The 22009-nt window shown below is 42.3% G+C and overlaps 1 protein-coding gene across 1 annotated transcript in view; it reads left to right on the forward strand.

The window, feature by feature from the left end:
• SYTL5 (synaptotagmin like 5) overlaps nucleotides 1-22009 on the forward strand; it is a 370633-nt gene that overhangs the window by 195295 nt on the left and 153329 nt on the right. The window contains exon 3 of the mRNA XM_082245444.1: nucleotides 19050-19268. Coding sequence (XP_082101570.1) covers nucleotides 19050-19268 — 219 coding nt within the window. The remainder of the gene's footprint in view (nucleotides 1-19049; nucleotides 19269-22009) is intronic.

Raw genomic sequence — 22009 nt, forward strand, 5'->3', positions numbered from 1 at the left:
CAAAAGGTAGGAATCTGCAACAAAGTTTCTTCAAATCCCAATGTACAGAGATCACCAAGAGGGGAATATTTTTTTCTCAACAAAAGTGGAATTACACTTTAAGTTTGAAAAAGTATTACATATTTTGCAGTGGAAATACAACAGCTTTGGTCACATGGGCTTCAACGTCTATAAGAGCAATGTGAACACCAAGTTGGTGTGAGACTTTTTGGCAAGCGTTTTCAAAAAATATGCATAGCTTTTGTCAAGCTTCAAGCAGCTTTCATGACGTCTTTAACCACTGTACCACCGCCCACAGTAATATTACTGCGGCAGAGTGGCTCGTTATTGTCTGACGACTTAGTACTACGTCGTCAGACACTCCCCCTTCTGGGCGGCGCTTGCGCGCCGCCGGAGGCTCGCTCCCGCTGTTTTCAGTCACAGCGGGAGTCGGGCCAGGGGAGGAGCAGCGGTGATCGCCGCTGCTCTGCCCCGATCGTCGGGGATCTAGTGTGGAGATCCGCCCGCCTGTGTAAACACAAGCGGGTGTATCTCCATAGTGACAGGGAGTGACAGATCGGACTGTTCAGCATAGCTGGACATCCGATCTGTCCATGACTCACTCAGTCCCCTCCCCCCCCCACACGTCAGTAAGCACCAGGCATACATTAACCCCTCCCTCTCCAATAAAATTAACCCCTTCCCTGCCAGTGTCATTTTTACAGTAACAGTGCATATATATAGCACTGATTACTGCAGTAATGTCACTGGTACCCCCAAAAGTGTCAAAAATGTCAGTCAAGGGTCCGATCTGTCCGCCGCAATGTCGCAGTCCCGCAAAAAAAAACGCAGATCGCCGCCATTACGCGTTAAAAAAAAAAACACCAAAAATGACAGAAATCTTTCCCTTTGTTAGTAAACGCAATAACTTTTGCGCAAACCAATCAAAATACGCTTATTGTGATTTTTTTTACCAAACATAGGTAGCAGAAAACAAATTGGCCAAAAATTTTTAAAAAAATTGGTTTTTACATTTTTTTGGGGGGGAATTTCATATAAAAAATGTTAAAAATATTGTTATTTTTTCAAAATAAACGCTATTTTTGTTTATAGCGCAAAAAGTAAAAATCGCACAGGTTATCAAATACCACCAAAAGAAAGCTCTGTTTGTGGGAAAAAAAGGACGTAAATTTCGTTTTGGTACGGCGTCGCACGACCGCGCAATTGTCAGTTAAAGTCGCACAGCGCCGAATCGCAAAAAGTGGCCTGGACGGAAGACAGCAAAATCCTCCGGTGGTAAAGTGGTTAAAGCGCCTCTTCATCTCCAATTTGGGATTGTTAAACACTAGGGATGCACCGAATGTTTGGCGGCCGAACATTATTCGGCCGAAAATAGAAAAAATAGCACTTTCGGTGTTCGGCCGAATAAGTCAAAAGGCCGAATAATTTTGTGCTGAATAATAGGGCTGAACGATAGTCGATATGATATCGACTATCGTTCTGTGGCCGTAGGCGATATTCATATCGCCGAGCTCACGATATTTACATAGGCAGGGGGAAGGGACTCGGAGGAGGACAGGAGGACTCACAGACTTCCGTGAAGCCGGGACACTTCAGCGGTGAGCATACATACATTACTCACTCGTGCACTGCAGCCCGCCCCACACATTCAGTGAGTCTTACTCTCCTCCCTAGTTTTTTCAATGGTACCATAAGGGAGCCAATCACGCCGTGATTAGCTGCACAGCGAACCAATCACGCGTGCCTGCACACCTGATTGGTTCCGCTGTGCCGCTACTCACGGCGTGATTGGCTTCCTGAATGTGCCATTGAACAAACTAGGGAGGAGAGTAAGACTCACTGAATGTGTGGGGCGGGCTGCAGTGCACGAGTGAGTAATGTATGTATGCGGCTGTGCTCCTTTCCAGGCTCCTACTAGTCCACCTCCAGCCTCCTACTACCACCACTATGAGAGACTGTATAATCTGATCGAGTCCACACTGACACTGACTGACTGTCACTGAGTAATTGATGTTACCACATTAACCCTGACCTGCCCAGTGCCCTGTATCTGCAATTAAAATTTACAAGGCTGCCTGCATGCTTCCTGATTTCCATTCCCAGCATCCTTCCCAATCCCTACAGTGTCACTAACATTAACCCTATGGTACAAGGCTGCAGTGTGCACTGAATCCCATTCCCTACAGTAACATTTAGGGAGAGAGAGAGACATGAGAGGACAAGAGAGAGAGAGACATGAGAGGACAAGAGAGAGAGTGAGAGGACGAGAGAGAGAGAGACACGAGAGGACAAGAGAGAGGACAAAAAATTGGCAAAATAAATGGAAAAAATGCGAAACACCGCGTTCGGTATTCGGCCTTCGGCCTTCGGCCAAACATTTCATTATTATTCGGCTTCGGCTTCGGCCAAGAATTTCATTTCGGTGCATCCCTATTAACCACTTGCCGACCGCCGCACGACTATCTACGTGGGCGGTCAGCCCCTCACAGGCAAAGTGACGTAGGTCTACGTCGCTCACCTGTGAGGGTTTAGGGAGCGAGCGCGCGCCGCCGGAGGCGCGCTCCCGCTCCCGCGTGGTCACGGACCCCCCCGCGCGCGTGACCGGCGGACCCGATCGCCGCCGGCCACTCTGCGATCGGCGGGGGAGAAGGAGATAGTCAGGCAGCTTGTGTAAACAAGCTGCCTGTCATTCTCCTCTCTGTATGAGAGCTGATCACATGGATCTACTATGTAGATCCATTGATCACTCTGCATACAGTTGAAGCCACAGCCAATCACAGTTAGAATCACGCCCCTAGGGACACACACAGCCCCTCCCTCTCAAATAAAGTTAACCCCTTCACTACCAGTGCATTTTTACAGTAACAGTGCATATGTATAGCACTGATTACTGTAGAAATGTCACTGGTAACCCCAAAAGTGTCAAAAATGTCAGTCAAGGGTCCGATCTGTCCGCCGCAATGTCGCAGTACCGCAAAAAAAATCGCAGATCGCCGCCATTACGCGTTAAAAAAAAAAACAACAAAAATGACAAAAATCTTTCCCTTTGTTAGTAAACGCAATAACTTTTGCGCAAACCAATCAAAATACGCTTTTTGCGATTTTTTTTACCAAACATAGGTAGCATAAAACAAATTGGCCGAAAATATTAAAAAATTTTGATTTTTACATTTTTTTTGGGGGGAATTTCATATAAAAAAAAGGGAAAAATATTGCTATTTTTGCAAAATTTACGCTCTTTTTTTGTTTATAGCGCGTGATCAAAAAATCGCACAGGTGATCAAATACCACCAAAAGAAAGCTCTGTTTGTGGGAAAAAAAGGACGCCAAATTCGTTTTGGTACAGCGTCGCACGACCGCGCAATTGTCCGTTAAAGTCACGCAGTGCCGAATCGCAAAATGCCCTCTGGTCGTTTAGCAGCCAAATCCTCCGGGGCTTAAGTGGTTAAACACAGATTATAATTGGAGCAGTGACTGTCACTTTAAAGAAGAACTCTCTAAAAAAATTTTAATCTCTTGCGAACAATGTAACGCATATATGCGGCATCAAAAAATGAGGGCTTTCACTCCCAGCTGCCACACATATGTGGCCATGGCGGCCTGAGGTTATGTGCTAAGATTGAGCTCTTACTGCTCTCTCTCACAGCTTCTGATTGGGAGCCAGTAGGTCAGGCTTCCCACCTGACCACTGTGAGAGCCAATCACTTTATAGAGCAGCCAGAGGATAGTGTTAAGGAGTTAAACTTTTATGTAATCTCCCAGGGGACAAAGTGCCTATTCTGTAGCACTTGGTTCCATTCTGATTGTTGACCCCATTGTGGATTAAAAGCATGTCATTTGCTGATTGTACTTCCATTAGAGCTGCACAATTCTGGATAGAATAAGAATCACTATTTTTTTGCTTAGAATAAAGATTACAATTCTCTCACGATTCTCGGCGTAATATCTTTCACATTATACAAAAAATTGGGCGAACTTTACTGTTTTTGTTAATTGATTGAAGTGTATTTTCTCCCCAAAAAATTGCATTTGAAATGGCGCTGGGCAAATACAGTATGACATATAATATTGCAAGACCGCCATTTCATTCTCTAGGGTCTCTGCTAAAAATATATATATAATGTTTGGGAATTCTAAGTAATTTTCTGCCAAAAATAACTGATTTTAACTTGTAAGCAACAAGTGTCAGAAAAAGGTTTAGTCTTTAAAGTGATTGTAAAGTCTAGTTTTTTTTTTTAAATTAGAAATAACAAACATGTAATACCTACCTGCTCTGTCGCAGTGGATTTGCACAGAGCAGCCCGGATCCTCCTCTTCTCGGGTCCCTCTTTGGCTCTACTGGCGCCTCCCTCCTTTTGGGTGCCCCCACAGCAAGCGGCTTGCTATGGGGGCACTTGAGCCAAGTCACAGCTCCGTGTGTCCATTTAGACACTGAGCTGCGGCCCGGCCCTGCCCCTTTTCTATTCTCATTGGCTGACTGACTTTGATTGACAGCAGCAGGAGCCAGTGGCAGCACGCTACTGTCTCAGCCAATGAGGAGGGGAGTCCCGGACGGCCGAAAAATTCCTACAACATCGCTGGGGCTAGAGGGACCTCAGGTAAGTATTAGGGGGGTGAGGGGGGATGCTGCACACAGAAAGCTTTTTATCTTAATGCATAAAATGCATTAAGATATAAAAACCTTCTCCCTTTGCAACTCCTTTAAGTAGTTAAACTGCCCTCATTCACAGACCGAAGTTCATCCCTTTGATCCAAAAGAACCAAATGATACAATGTTTCTTTTTATCTCAGCTCTGAGCAATGTTGTGATAAACTTTGCCAGCTGCTTTTTTTTGTATGACAGCTCTGAGCAGAGAACAGCTCTGCACTTGTTTAACATGAATCGTGGAAATGCGGGATTAAGATCGTGAGGGGGGTTGAATCCAGATTGCGATTTTTTAACGATTAATCGTGTAGCTCTAAATTTTGCCCTATTTTGAATCCCAATTTATGAGCGTTCCTGGGGATGGAGGCACGGCCAGTCCTTGACCCTTCTCTAAGCTGATCATTCTTTTACTCTTGTGAATAAACAATTAGCGCTGCTTGTTCATTCAAAAGTAAAAAACATTTAGCACTGCGGGGCTGTGTAATTTAGCTTCCAGTTGTTTACAAGCAGCCGTAGATAGCTCACATGGCCCCACAGCACTCAATGATCTTTTACTAGTATGAATGAATATACACTGATTGCCGAAGTCATGATGTGAACCAGGAATAAACATAAAAGAGAAGATTAACATAATATAGCAACAAAAAGAGCACATTCTTTGATGAGCTGCTTGCTTTGAGTTGTTAGACTACATAAAGGTCTGGTGGAAGCAAATGTAAAAGTGATAGAGACTAATGCCTCGTACACACGCATCGATTATTGGCCGTGAATTTTCGGCCAACGTCCGATCGGCTGATTTTCGGCTTGTTAGTATGATGCTTCCGACAACCGACTCCAACTTTTCGGCCGAAAAAAATTTGGTGTGCAGGCTATAAAATTTTTGTTGGCCGTCAACACAATGGCCGATTTTCCATCAGTCAGTACAGATTTCGGCAGACAAAAATCTGATGAGCAAGACTGGGCATGCTCAAAGAAAAAAAAAAAACACGGAAAGTAAACCAACACATGACATCACTTCTGAAGTTGATTTTTGTTGGGCAAGAAAAATCGTGCGCAGTCTAGGCACATTCCAACCAACAAAACACCACTCTGGACAAAAGTCGGACAATCGGTCGGCCGATAATCGTTGCGTGTGTACGAGGCATAAGGCTGAGGCCTTTCACTATTATGGCTGTAGGACTACACCATCTTAGCAGGAGGTGCATATGTTGGGTAGTGAAACATAGGTAGCCAGGAACTTTTCTATTCTTTGTTGTCCATTTGTGAGTCAGTGCACTGGGCAGCAGTGTCATTCTGTTATTCTAGTATGGCAAGTCTGTCTTCCCCATTTCTTATCATATTGCACAGTTTCCACAGCCAAATTACTTTAGACTCAATTCACACCTGAGCGTATCATCTTAAGGCGTTATTTCTGGCGTTTTTTCAGGTGTTTGGAGGCAGGCATTAACATCAAACAAAAACGCTGGTAATCTGCCAAAAAAAAGAAGCTCATGTACTTTTTTGAGCTCCAGGCGTGTTGCTTCAGGTGACAAAACGCTCATATGTGAACAGGGCCATTGAAATGAATGGGATTTTGCTTGTTGGGCATTTTGAGACTTCAGAGATGAGCGTTTTATGAGCTGAAAAATGCTCAGGTGTGAACAGGGCCTTAGCCATTGACATCTGCCTGTGGCAACAAAGATCTTTGGCTTATCATTTTCCTCTAGCCATGCCTTTCCCTCTTTGATAAATGATGTTCTCATACATAGTGCATAATATGAACATATATATATATATATGTACATAGTGAAGTTTGGGGGGAAGTCTAGCTCAGTGGTAGATGCATTTTTCAGTAGGTTCACAGAAAAAAGGAACTTCAGTTTTAGGGCGTGGTAGCCCACTTTTTTTAGTAGTAGCACAAAGGAAGTTCATACACGCATGGATTGCCCGCACAGGGGTTCTTCTCCAGCAAAAATACAACAAATGAAGCTCACTCAGCCTTGGTCGCAGTACCATGCTGCCCACTCCTGGCCTCTAGAAAGAGGTTCTCCTGACACTCCAGGCTTTTTCACTCCTCCGAGACTCATGGTTTCCTCTGGTCCCCGGGACTCTCTCTCCCAGTTGTCTCAGCTATAGTTTCCCAGACTCTCTTATCTGGCCCAACTCTCTCAGTCCACTGACCTGGAAACCTCTCCCACATGGAGTGCCGTCCCACGAATATTGCTTTGGTTCCTAGACAGGAGCACACCTCCCTCCTGGCTGCAACAACTGCTCCAAATCCTACTCCACCAACACTGAGCTATGCTCAGATCTGCCTTAGTGTGTGCACCTAGACACACACTCAACTTGCATAATTTCTGGAAAACCAGGACACAAGACTGAAGGCGCTATCCCTCCCAGCACTCTTTGGAGTCTTCAAGTTTCCAGCCCCGATCTTACCAAATCCAAAGAAAACTTAAACATTGTTCTCTCTGCTCACAAATCTTCCGCTGGAGCTTCTCAAACTGACTCTTTGAGAGTCCGGTGTCCATTTTAATCCAGTTTTCCCAGAGACAGGGACTCTCACTATCACATAATGTATAAATAAAATATGAAAAATCCCATGCAGCATGGTCCAGGATGCTTGCTTCTGTGCTGTGGTGCTTCCATACTCCACATATGGAGTATTTTTATATTTTTTTTAACTGATTTCCTTTTCATCATTTTTATTTTCAATAGAAAGGAATTTAAACATTTCAAGGAACAGAGGCAGTCCCTTTCTGAAATACCAGTACCTTCATCTTATGGGAAAGTTGTGAATACATTGTTAAATTTGACAAAGGTACAAAGATGTATATCAACAGCATAAACAATACAACATGTAATATCACCCTGAGGAATACAGTGGGAGGGAAGCCAATGCAATAGACGAGTGTACAGAAAAGTTGAAAAAAAAGAGTAGAAAAAAAGGTGGGGAGTGTAAACGGGGGGACATGGCCAGGTAGGGGTGGGGGGCAGAAGGTAAAGCAATTAACCAGGAATTTGAACAAAGTAGTTAAAGTGTTAAGCCTCATACACATAATGAGAATATTGGAGGCATAATCTTCCTTTTTTTTTGCATGCTAATCTCATATTGTAAATGAAAGGGGCCTTTTTAGGTGAGGGTTTGCACCAGCCCCCACACAAAGTCTGTATCTCTCTTAGTAGAGTATTCATTGGGATGGGTTTAGGGAAGGGTAAGAGCAGGCTAGGGTTGATATGCAGGGGGGAGGCTTGGTGGGTAGGTGATGCTGTGATCTTTTCTTGCATTTTATATACGTTTTTGTGGAGGTAACGCGCTTGGGTGTGTACAATTCTCTTTTTTGTTTTTTTGCTTTTGGACTTTGAACTTATTGATTACACCCTCCCTGTACATCAGTCCCTCCTTCCAACAAGCTAACTTTGCAGGGTTCCCAGAACCATCCATTTTTTGTATTCCTTAACCTCCCTGGCGGTATGATTCTTTTGGATTTTAGGTGCTGAAAGCGGTACCATTATTTTGCATGTAATTCTTGTGAATGAGCAGCCCAAACCAACTGTATACATTTATTATATATATATATATATATGTGTATATATATATATATATATATATATATATATATATATATATATATATATATATATATGTATATATATATATATATAATATATGCATACAGTTGGTTTGGGCTGCTCATTCACAAGAATTCCGTATATATATATATATATATATATATATATATACACATACGTACATATATATATATATATATATATATATACATATATACGTATATATATATATATATATATATATATATATATATATATATACACATATATACGTATATATATATATATATATATATATATACACACGTGTGTATATATATATATATATATATATATATACATAAAAAGTACAGTAAAACTGCAGGAAAGGGCACTGGGGGGCAAACTAATATGATTTTTTTTTTATTTTGAACTGTATCAGCGTGTTTGGTGCGTTATTACATTTGAATTTGCCGCCGGTTCCACCCCCCTGCGAACGTCACGTCGCAGGAGACGGAAGTCGGGGCACGGAGACGATCGGGAGGAAGAACCGCCGCTAGACACCGCCGGGCACATCGCTGGATCCCGGTGACAAGGTAAGTAACCTCTTTTACAGGATCCAGCGATGCTTCTGTCGGTACCCCGAGTGTGGCTCGGGGTTACCGCTTTTGGCTCTGAAATTTAACCCCGAGCCACGCTCGGGAATACCGCTAGGAAGGTTAACCACTTAAGCCCCGGAAGATTTTACCCCCTTCCTGACCAGGGGGTATTTTGCGATTCGGCACTGCGTGACTTTAACGAACAATTGCGCGGTCGTGCGACGCTGTACCTAAACGAATTTGACGTCCTTTTTTTCCCACAAACAGAGCTTTCTTTTGGTGGTATTTGATCACCTGTGCGATTTTTTGATCACGCGCTATAAACAAAAAAAGAGCGTCAATTTTGCAAAAATAACAATATTTTTCACATTTTTTTTATATGAAATTCCCCCCCAAAAAAAAGTAAAAATCAAAATTTTTTAAAATTTTCGGCCAATTTGTTTTATGCTACATATGTTTGGTAAAAAAAATCGCAAAAAGCGTATTTTGATTGGTTTGCGCAAAAGTTATCGCGTTTACTAACAAAGGGAAAGATTTTTGTCATTTTTGTTGTTTTTTTTTTTAACGCGTAATGGCGGCGATCTGCAGTTTTTTTTGCGGTACTGCGACATTGGGGCGGACAGATCGGACCCTTGACTGACATTTGTGACACTTTTGGGGTTACCAGTGACATTTCTACAGTAATCAGTGCTATACATATGCACTGTTACTGTAAAAATACACTGGTTGTGAAGGGGTTAACTTTATTTGGGAGGGAGGGGCTGTGTGTATCCCTAGGGGCGTGCTTTCTACTGTGATTGGCTGTGGCTTGAGCTGTAAGGACACTGATCAACGGATCTACATACTAGATCCGTTTTATCAGTGTCTTTACAGCGAGGAGAATGACAGGCAGCTTGTTTACACAAGCTGCCTGACATTCTCCCTCTCCCCCGCCGATCGCCGAGTGACCGGTGGACATCGGGTCCGCTGGTCACACGCGCGGGGGGGTCCGTGACCACGCGGGAGCAGGAGCGCGCCTCCGGGGGCGCGCGCTCGCTCCCTAGACCCTCACAAGCTAGTGACGTAGCCCTACGTCACTTTGCCTGTGAGGGGCTGACTGCCGACGTAGATCGGCGTTAGGCAGTCGGCAAGTGGTTAATGGTATGCAAAGCTGTTGAATGTGGTAGGGATATGTTTATTACTTTTGATTTTGTGCAACTGAAATGTAATCCAAAAAATATTATCAAAATCTGTAAGTCGCTAAAGGTGATGGACTGGCCAAGCATGTCTCCAGACCTAAACCCTATTGAGCATCTGTGGGGCATCCTCAAATGGAAGGTGGAGGAGCGCAAGGTCTCTAACATCCGCCAGCTCCGTGATGTCGCCATGGAGGAGTGGAAGAGGACTCCAGTGGCAACCTGTGAAGCTCTGATTAACTCCATGCCCAAGAGAGTTGAAGCTGTGCTGGAAAATAATGGTGGCCATACACAATATTGACACTTCAGGCCCAATTTGGACATTTTCACTTAGGGGTGTACTCACTTTTGTTGCCACAAGCTGTACACTCATTACTTGTAGCAAAGTGTCATTTCTTCAGTGTTGTCACATGAAAAGATATAATAAAATATTTACAAAAATGTGAGGGATGTACTCACTTTTGTGAGATACTGTATAGTGTATAACAGGGGTCTTCAAACTATGGCCCTCCAGTTGTTCAGGAACTACAATTCCCATCATGCCTAGTCATGTCTGTGAATGTCAGGGTTTTACAATGCCTCATGGGACGTGTGGTTCCGCAACAGGGATACAGTACAGGGATAAAGTTGTTGAGAAGTTTAAAGCAGGGTTAGGTTATAAAAAAATATCCCAAGCTTTGAACATCTCACGGAGCACTGTTCAATCCATCATCTGAAAATGGAAAAGGTATGGCACTACTGTAAACCTACCAAGACATGGCCGTCTACCTAAACTGACAGGCCAGATAAGGAGAGCATTAATCAGAGAAGCAGACAAGGGATCCATGGTAAATCTGGAGGAGATCCACAGCTCAGGTGGGAGAATCTGTCCACAGGACAACTATTAGTCGTGCACTCCACAAATCTGGCCTTTATAGAGGAGTGGCAAGAAGAAAGCTATTGTTGAAAGAAAGCCATAAGAAGTCCCGTTTGCAGTTTGCGAAAAGTCATGTGTGGACACAGCAAACATGTGGAAGAAGGCGCTCTGCTTAGATGAGACCAAAATTTAACATTTTAGCCTAAAAGCAAAACTCTTTGTGTGGTGGAAAACTAACACTGCACATCACCCTAAACACACCATCCCCACTGTGAAACAAGGTGATTGCAACATGTAGTGGGAATGCTTTTCTTCAGGGACAGGGAAGCTGGTCAGAGTTGATGGGAAGATCGATGGAGCCAATGTTTCTGCGGGAAGTATGGCTACTTTCAAAAGACTCTTAGACGTACATCTCAAGGATCAGTACATTCAGGGGTATGAGAGATGATTACGGCCATACACACCTAAACAGGTTGAACTGGATGGAGTATTGTCTTTATTCAACCTCAACTACTATGTAACTATATGTAAATACAGGGCAATCTGTTAGAGTCTGCAAAAGATGGAGGTTCACCTTCCATAAGGACAACAACCCTAAACATACAGCCAGAGCTACAATGGAATGGTTTAGATCAAAGCATACTCATGTGTTAGAATGGCCCAGTCAAAGTCGAGACCTAAATCCAATTGAGAATCTGTGGCAAGACTTGAAAATTGCTGTTCACAGACGCTCTCCATACAATCTGACAGAGCTTGAGCTTTTTTACAAAAAAGAATGGGCAAAACTTTTAATCTCTAGATGTGCAAAGTTGGTAGAGACATACCCAAATAGACATGGAGCTCTAATTGCAGCAAAAGGGGTTTCTACAAAGTATTGACTCTGGGGGGCTGAAAACAAATGCACGCCACAATTTTCAGATATTTATTTGTAAACATTTTGAAAAACATGTTTTGTGTTGGTCTTTTACAAAAAAATCCCAATAAAATACATTTACGTTTTTGATTGTAACATGACAAAATGTGAAAAATGTCAAGGGGTATGAATACTTTTTCAAGGCGCTGTATATATTGAATGTATTTGTTTAATTGGAAGAGATTTATCATAATTAGGAATGTGTCCCTATGTGACCTCAGCAGATGACATTAAAGTTTTTGGTGAGGGCAAGGTGATTATTGTGAGGGAATACCGAGCAACCTGTTTGGTCAATTAAATTTACTGGTAATGACAGAATTGTCAGGAACAATGGGAAAACTTGGTCTACTCTACTGAATGTACCGTCTGACTTCTCAACTTCCTCCCCTCACCTTCCACCCCCTCCCAAAAAAGAACTCCAGGATGTAAAATATTTCCTGAATAAACAAATGATTTTGACAATTATCACTTCATTTTCTAAATTGTATGCACCAGATATAAACTTCTGATACTATGATTCTTTCTCTAGAGAGTATCACTCAATTATAAAACATGCTATAAATGGAGATTTTACATGACTCTTTTTTTAGTTTAACCTTATTTTTTTGTATTTTGCATAAATGTACAGTGCATGAAAGGGTTGTATAGAAGATATTCAGCGTACGGACATGTAAGCACATTACAATGCAGTATCGGTGATTCATTCTAACATTCCTTGTATACGAACAATATTGTCATAGAGAAGATACAAATATCACGTTTGGTGTGAGGAATAAACCAGCTTTGCTTTTTAGACCTCTTAAGGATCGCATTTACTAATTTAAGATCATAGTTAATAACTCATTTATGGTGTATATTTAGGGAATTTCTTCTATTTCTAGTCCATAACTGAAATAGACAAAGAAGAGAGTGAAGTATAAGGCTCCATGTACACAGGACGCTGGAAATGGTCGTTTAGGAGCAGTTGGGCGTTTTTTTCAGAAGCTCCTGAACGCAGCTCCATGTTATCTTATCTGTCCATGTACACCAGGTCGTTTACAGTCATTTGCAGGCAGTTGCGTTCAGGGACTTTTTTTAGAATGCAATTATTTGCGTTCGAACTTGTGTTTCTGGGCGTTTCAAACGCAAAAACGCGACCGAACGCGTCCGAACGCGACCGAACGCGATGACCCGCGTTTAGCGTTTGCGTTTTTCCATTTTAAAAGGGAATCATTTTTTTGACCTCTAGGAACGGTTCTAAACGCAAACGCCCGCTAAACGCGGGTACAAACGCGACTGAACGGACGTTTCAAACGTCCTAAAAATTCCAGCATTCAAAGGGACTTTTAACAACGTCCCGTGTACATGGACCCTAAGAAGTAGTGCAATTTGCCAAACAATTTTTTTCGGGATAAGAGCAGGAAAAAGCAGAAAGCTAAGGGATATTGAAAGTTGTAAAAAATTATAAAGAAGACAAAAAAAACAGGTATAGGAGGATGGCGATCAGAATGTTCCTCCACCATGGTTTAAACACAGCAAGATGTTTCTACTCAGATATGAGAGCATTAAATTACTGTAGGTGAAAATCAATATATGGACCAAGAGTCCCATGTTGTCATAAATTGTTCCGCTCTGTCACTTTCCTTGGATAACAGATGTTCCAGCTCCAGGCCCATTCCTCTGAGGATGGTAGTAAGATAGATCTCCAATATCAGAGTATAACTGCTTTAGCAGAGGTAAGGAAGTGATGAAGGAAATCATTCTTGACTTATTTGAGGGGACCTGGAATGATTGGGAGTAAAGCTATTTTCAGTGTATTGGAGATTTGTGTTGCTATAAACTTACAATAAACAGCAAAAAACTCTGGTTAGGCGGCATTCCTACTGGGTGTGTCATGGTCCCCTTGGAGTCGAGATAATGCCAAGAGATGTCCGAAAAGGATGGGAAAATGCAATGTAAAACTGCAGGACACCTGTACCATCTCATAACTAGTCTGAAGTTTTTTTCCTGTTTTGGGTGGATGTATATAATAGGAGATTTGAATGTTTTAAAGATGAGAGTATTGAGTATATTTGGGACAATGTATAGTCTTAGGGCTCTTTCACACGGAGTGGACTGCATTGCGATCCGCTCCGGCACTTTTTTTTTTCACGGAGCGGATGACATTTGTGTCATCCGTTCCGTATGTCCGCATATCATCCCATCCGTTTGCGGATGATATACGGACATAATGTAAGTCTATGGGCATTGCGGATGTCAGCGAATGACACCGCTGACATCCGATTTTCCTTCCTTTCCGTTTTTTGAACGGAGGAAAAATAGGGTTCTGTTCCGTTCCAAAAAACGGAACAGAACTGAAAGGAAGAAAATCGTATGTCAGTGGATGGTATTCCGCTGACATCCGCAATGCCATTGACTTACATTATGTCCGTAAATCATCCAAAAAAAAATAGGATGATTTGCGGACATACGGAGCGCCCGTTTGAAAGGGCCCTTAAGGAGAATTTTGAAGAAGAGATTCAAAGGAGGATGACTGGAAGGAAGTACATTTTAGAGATTTGAATAAATTATAAAAGTTGAGCTTTAAAAGCCATTGACTTAAGGGTATCTTTGGCTCATTTCTAGGATTCGAGGGTGTAAGGTTTGGGTCTGCTTGTATGGCTAAGGCTACCCTGCGATGGGTGTCTTTGTTTCACATTCTGAATGTATTCCCATGAAGCGTCGTAGGAAAGGTGGGATTACTGAAGAGGGGTGTCATAGGACCTATATAGTGAGATATCCTTAGCCTATGGATGGCCCGAAACCTTCAGGAAAGGGTTTGCTTTGTAAAGTTTATCTTTACACAAGGTAGAATTTATCCATGGTAGGGCTATAAGATCTGTGGAAGCCAACATGGCTTCAAATGGGACCCAGAATCCTACCTTGCATAAAGATCCTAAAACTTACAAAGCAAACCCTTCTCTTGCTGCTGTCAATCACAGCCAGTGAGCCAATCAGGAGACGGAGGAGGCAGGGCCGAGCACTGCCTCCATATGTGAATGGACACGCAGAGCCATTGGTTGGGAGTGTGCCTGCTTGGGTGCCCCCACAGTAAGCTCATAACTAGTCTGCTTGCTGTGGGAGCACCCGGCAGGAGGGAGGAGCCAGGAGCGCTGGCGTGGAACCCAAGGAGAAGAGGAGGATCCGGGCAGCTCTGTGGAAGACCATTGCACAGAGCAGGTAAGTATAACATGTTTGTCATTTAAAAAAAAAAAAAACAAGGCCTTAATATAGCTAGCACATGGCAGCCGCCCGCCCTGTAACAACCAGCTATTCACAATTATTTTGTATCATTCCTTATGTTATCCACCAAATTAGAAAATGAGATGTAATTCCAATGAACAAATGCATTCATTATTTTTCGCTAAAACTTTTTTAGATTCGTCGCCATTCGTTTCTATGTCAGTTTGGAAATTCGGATACATCTAAATCTCAAAAAATAAAATTTTTGAACAAAATACAAATCAAAACGAAACTAATTGCACATGTCTAATGCTACCAAAAAAATCTTGTGCTAAAAATGCAGGCAAATCAAGAAATGGCAGCAGCAATCAACAATACTTACACAACTGGTATTAACCAGTACATACAAAAGTAAACAATCTGTGTTGTGCTATTAAAATGAATATTAATTCATATTATATGCAGAAACTAAATAAATGCTGAAAAATAATGTGCAAGTATGGAAAAACAAGTCAGCATGTCACAGATACAGCATTCAGCACCCCGGAGGGCATTATGATGTCACTGCTGTAGCTCAGCCGTGGAGCTACAGCAATGACATCATCACGTCTGCTGGGGTGCTGAATGCTCTATCTGTGACATGCCGACTTATTTTTTTACGATACTGCAATGTTTAATAAACCTGTGTATTAATACAGCACCATTAGCGTTTTCCCTTCCTCTTTCATGTGATATTTGCTGTGTGCTTGATCGATGGAATATCTTAATTTGATCTGCTGGTGGTATAAGTGGCTGGCTGTGGAAACGGTGGTTCAACTCCTGTCCCGCCATCACCCATCCATGCTCTGGATTTTTCCTTGCAAGCGCTGCTAGACCTCTTATAATTTGAGGTCTAGCTTTCTGGTAAGCAGCTTTGAGTATCACAGGTGGTTTGGTACCCAGAGGTGTTTATGGAAGAGGAATCTTTTTATGATCTTCAGTTGCCATTTTCCTCCTGATTGAAGGCACCTATTCACGTGAAGGACTTCGGTTTTGCACTTTTTTATGGGACTTTATTATGAACTGTTAATTTATATATTATTCATTCATGGTATTTTATGCACTTGATGTATTTGTGTGTTCCTATTTGCACATTATTTTTAAGTATTTATTTTGTTTCTGCACATATTTAGAGCACCGCTGTGTAGCAGAGTGAGCCGGAACTGTTTAGCTACACAGTTATGCCTCGTACACACGATCAGATAATCGGACAATTTATCGTTCGCATTGTGTTGCATGATACTAGTATCGAATTCAACAATGCGTACTAAATGTATGATTTTTTTTCTTGCCATTCTGGAAAAGCTTCCTGGTTGCATAGCTATGTATCTGATAGTGCAAAACAAAAACAATGGCAGCAAGGCTTTTTCAGAGTTATTTTTGTGCTTCTGATCATGCGATGCGTGGTCTTTGTCTATCGATTTTTAGTAGAAGCATACTGTACTGGTTAAACGATTGTCGTTCGCTAGGCTATCGTACGACAAAAGTTTTTGTGTTTGTCCCTTCGGATTTTGTTGGATGAATTGTTGTTATCGACTGTCGAAAGCTGTGTACTAATGATAAGATTATCGTGTGATCAATTCGAAAGTGATTTGTTTCATACAATTATCTGATCATGTGTACGAGGCATTACCATAGGTTCATAATGTGGCGGTGGTTGCAGGTGCAGAGTGAAAAATTGCATGCATTCCCACACCCTGAACCAAAATACGCTGCTTTTTTGCAGATGCACAGGGGGTGCCATTAATTCTTAATGGCAACCCCACACATCAAAAATTGCAAAATGCAAAAATGTAAAAACAAAGATGCATATCAACCTTCCATGTATAATAGAGGGCCAAACTAATATCCACAGGCAGAGCTAATATGGCTCTTACGTAAGGAACGCTAAGAAAAATGCATAGCACACAGTCCACAGAGTGTCCGTAGGAAGTCCAATAGGACCATATACTGGGTACACCGGTCAACAATGTCTGTTTAGAATCCAAGGATGGGATGATCACCCGTGCTGGAGCAGGTATTTTGCAAGCCCCTTCACCTCACCAAGTGCACCTCACCTTAAGGAAACTCACTCACCAAATGATGGCAGAAAACGAACCCAATTGTTAACCACTACGGCTCATCTGGACTGGGACCATCCACAGCTCCGCTTGAAATATGAAGTAATATTCTGTTCCTGGCGTAGCTCACGTACAAGGAAAGTGCATATGGGAGTAAAACAAAGAGGGCACAGCCGGGACAAATCTACTTTATTGATCCTCCACCCCCCCTCTCACATATGCACTTACAACATAAACAAGCATTAAAAGCGTGGAAAATGTACAAACTGGAGGCAAACGTAGACGTTGGAACGACTTCCGGACGCTGACGAGCGGAACGGATGCCCAGTAGGCTGTTCCAACGTCTACGTTTGCCTCCAGTTTGTACATTTTCCACGCTTTTAATGCTTGTTTATGTTGTAAGTGCATATGTGAGAGGGGGGGCAGAGGATCAATAAAGTATATATTGTCCCAGCTGTACTGCTCTATGTACCCTCTTTGTTTTACTCCCATATGCACTGTCCTTGTACGTGAGCTACACCAGGAACAGGATATTACTTTATATTTCAAGCAGAGCTGTGGATGGTCCAAGTCCGGATGAGCCGTAGTGGTTAACAATTGGGCCCATTTTCTGCCATCATTTGGTGAGTGAGTTTCCTTAAGGTGAGGTGCACTTGGTGAGGTGAAGGGGCTTGCAAAATACCTGCTCCATCACGGGTGATCATTCCATCCTTTGATTCTAAACAGACATTGTTGACCGGTGTACCCAGTATATGGACTTCCTATGGACACTCTGTGGACTGTGTGCTATGCATTTTTCTTAGCGTTCTTTACGTAGGAGCAGAGGCGTAACTAGAACCTTCAGGGCCCTGGTGCAAGAAACCATGAAGGGCCCCCCCGGACCCCTGGCCGGGCCCTTCCCTTCAAGCCCGGTGCTCTTCCCACTGATCCTGGGGCCCTTTACTCCCCTTGCGGGGCCCTTTATTTCGGTCCCACAGCGGGTCCCTTTCACAAGTTTTGCAGTGGGCCCCCTTCCTGCCATCTTGGGGCCTCCCCACAGTGGTGGAATGCCAGGGCCCGGTTGCAAGTGTGACCTTTGCGATCCTGAAAGTTCACCCACTGGTGTCAGTAGTTTTTATTTTTTGGTATTTTAATTGTATTATTTTTTATCATTTTATTTAATTTTTTTTACAATGTCACTGACTATGACTCTGTCCATTTAGAGAAGCAAGGAGCTGGTAAATTGCATATTTACCGACCCCTTCCTGGTTCTCTATTGTGACACATCCCCTGCAGCAGCCGGCAGGAGAGGGAAGGGATCACAGTGGGGGGGGGGGGGGACCAGGAGAGCACACAGGGGCCCTGAGACAGCAGAACACAAGTGAACTGGATAGGAGGAGTAGTAGCGGGGGCAGCATACAGGGCATCCAATCTCCTCCATTTTCTTTCTGCAGCTACAGGAGGAAAAAGAAGGACAGTGATTTCTATACAGGCTGCCTCCGCCGCCCCTCCTATCCAATGATGGGCCCCCTGGAGCATTGGGCCCGGTTGCAATCGCAACCCCTGCAACCCCTGTAGTTACGCCCCTGCGTAGGAGCCATATTAGCGCTGCTTGTGGATATTGGCCCTCTATTATACGTGGAAGGGTGTATGCATCTTTGTTTTTATGTTTTATGATTTTAGGCAGCAGCTGTATATATATATTCATTGTAATTTATTTATCTAAGGTTTGAAAGCGCTGGGTGATTGAGAATTGTCTGCTAGCTCCGGTGTTTCTCAGTCTGTATTGTGTGTATATATATATATATATATATATATATATATATATATATATATATATATATGCCTTTTGTGTTAAAAAATAATGTCATACCATGTATTAAGACCTTATTGATGTCCAATATCCATGGATAGTTATAGTGCACAGTGTCTGTGATTGTGTTGTATGTTTTACTACTGTCACTGGGTCATAGTATTTGACTTATAGATTTGGTATGATCATACTCTATGAACAATGGAATAATTTTAAAATGCATTTTGTTTTATTCAAGGAAAATGAAAAATGAACTCCTGGAAATCAAAAAGAAGGGTGGTAAAATCAGCAGGTTGCGCCAGAACAGTGAGAAAATCTGCGTTCGCTGTCAAAAGAAGCTAGGGTTTATCTTTGACCGTGGAGGATTATGCCAAGCCTGTCAGTTCCAGGTGTGCAAAGCATGTCGTGTTGTGGTAAAAGACGGCGTTTGGAAGTGTAATGTGTGTGCCAAAATTGCGTAAGTATAATTGGTTGGAAAATATTTCTTCACAATTTAATATGTACTGTACATCATCTTACATATAGAGTAAGTTAAACTAGAAATAAAAATGATACAACATAAAGCATAAAATAGGTGGAGAAACAGATTGTGATGTAAATATTCTGCCCCTGCATTTTCTGTTATTCTGAAATCCTGTATTATTATGTAGAGAATTGATGACGCACCCTTATATAGCACCCACAATTATATTAAGTTTACCTTTCTACAGGCACATTTAATTTATTTTGATATAACTGAGATCAGAATAATGAAAAAAATCTTATCAGCATGTTTGAAAAACCTTGTGTGTCTGTAGATTTTTTAATTATATATGTACATGAAAGCAGCCATGCTTGCTCATTACATATACAGACACATACAGATTTGTGTGAATTGAGAGAGATATCATTTTAAGGACAACTTCACTTATAGCTGGCATATTGAAATACCCTGTGTGCTCCCCTGCCCCCCCCCCCCCACTGTGCTCCCTCCCCTCTCCTGCCGACTGCTGCAGGGGATGTGTCACAATAGAGAACCAGTAAGGGGTCGGTAAATAGGTAATTTACCAGCTCCTTCCTTTTCTGAATGGACAGAGTCATAGTCAGTGAAGTTGTAACAAAATAAAATAAAATGATAAAAAATAATACAATTAAAATACCAAAAAATAAAAACTACTGACACCAGTGGGTGAGTTTCCAGGATCGCAAAGGTCACACTTGCGACCAGGCCCTGGCATTCCCCCACTGTGGGGAGGCCCCAAGATGGCAGGAAAGTGGCCCATTGCAGGACTTGTGAAAGGGTCCCACTGGGGGACCATAATAAAGGGCCCCCGCAATGAGAGTAAAGGGCCCCGTCAGCACTGTGGTGTGAACCGGGCACATAAAAGACGAGCATGAAAACTGATGTCAGCACGCATAAAAACTCACTTAAACTCGCATGAAAACTGATGTAAACTCGTTTCTCTGCAATTTACATCCGTTTTTATGCATGTATGGTGTGAAAGAGTCCTAAGGCTTTGTGAATTGAGCCATTTGTCGATCAGTTTTACACTTTTTTCATCACTCATAAATAGAATCCTAGGTACTTTACATAAACTCCTACAAAGGCAGTGTACCCCTATGCAACCAAAAGTTCCCACATTCACACCTTGAAACCACAAAATGAATATGTATTTTGCTTTGTCATGTTATGTAGGCTGCTGATAAAGCATTTATGTTAGACAAGGGCACCATACAATCGTTTTCAGGAACGTTTCAGACTTCTCACAGATTGCATCGAACAAACTTTCACATTCTGCATGTCAAACTGAACAAGCCTGACAGCATCTGAATATTTATGCACTGAAATTTCCATTCATTGTTTGTTTCAACCTTCTAGAGAATGGAAGGAGATTAAACTATTTACTTTCCACTGTTTTTGTGCTTGTCTGAATGTTCCATTAGTTGAAATGGGAAGGGACAGACAGGTCATCTGAGAGTAATTCAGGACCTGAATGTACCAATCTTGTATGTGTCACTGTCATCTATCCCTGTGGCTGTACATGAGTCACATAGAAAATATAACCAATCCCATTAAGGTTTCACCTAACCAAGCAAATTCATTTCAAAGTCGAATATCTATTATAAATATAATGCCACAATTATACGTACAGTATATACATATATAAATATATACAGTTTATATACATATACAGTATCTCACAAAAGTGAGTACACCCCTCACATTTTTGTAAATATTATATCTTTTCATGTGACAACACTGAAGAAATGACACTTTGCTACAATTTAAAGTAGTGAGTGTACAGCTTGCAACAAAAGTGAGTACACCTCTAAGTGTAAATGTCCATATTGGGCCCAATCACAGGTCACAGGTGTGAATGGGGAGCAGGTGTTACATTTTGTGTTATCGCTCTTACTCTCTCATACTAGTCACTGGAAGTTCAACATGGCACCTCATGGCAAACAACTCTCTAGGGATTTGAAAAAAAATATTTTTGCTATACATAAGGATGACCTAGGCCACTGCATAGTGCATGAGCATCATGGTAAATGTAGTTCCAAAACATCTGGGGTGCCAAGGTTTGCCATCACTGACCTAGGCTATAAGAAGATTGCCAAAACCCTGAAACTGAGCTGCAGTACGGTGGCCAAGACTATACAGTGGTTTAACGGGACAGGTTCCTCTCAGAACAGGCCTCGCCATAGTTGAACAAAGAAGTTGAGTGCATGTGCTTAGCGTCATATCCACAGGTTGTCTTTGGGAAATAGACGTATGAGTTCTGCCAGCATTGCTGCAGAGGTTGAATGGGTGGGGGTCAGTCTGTCAGTGCTCAGGCCATACGCTGCACACCGTATCAAATTGGTCTACATGGCTGTCGTACCAGAAGGAAGCCTCTTCTAAAGATGATGCACAAGAAAGCCCGCAAACAGTTTGCTGAAGACAAGCAGACTAAGGACATAGATTGTTGGAACCATATCCTGTGGTCTGATGAGACCAAGATAAACGTTTTTTGTTTAGATGGTGTTAAGCGTATGTGGCGGCAACCAGGTGAGGAGTACAAAGACAAGTGTTTCTTGCCTACAGTCAAGCATGGTGGTGGGAATGTTATGGTCTGGGGCTGCATGAGTGCTGCCAGCACTGGGGAGCTACAGTTCATTGGGGGAACCATGAATGCCAACATGTACTGTGACATACTGAAGCAGAGCATGAGCCCCTCC

This window comes from Pelophylax lessonae, assembly GCF_965119305.1.
Source record: "Pelophylax lessonae genome assembly, chromosome: 2".
Classification (NCBI taxonomy): Eukaryota; Metazoa; Chordata; class Amphibia; order Anura; family Ranidae; genus Pelophylax; species Pelophylax lessonae.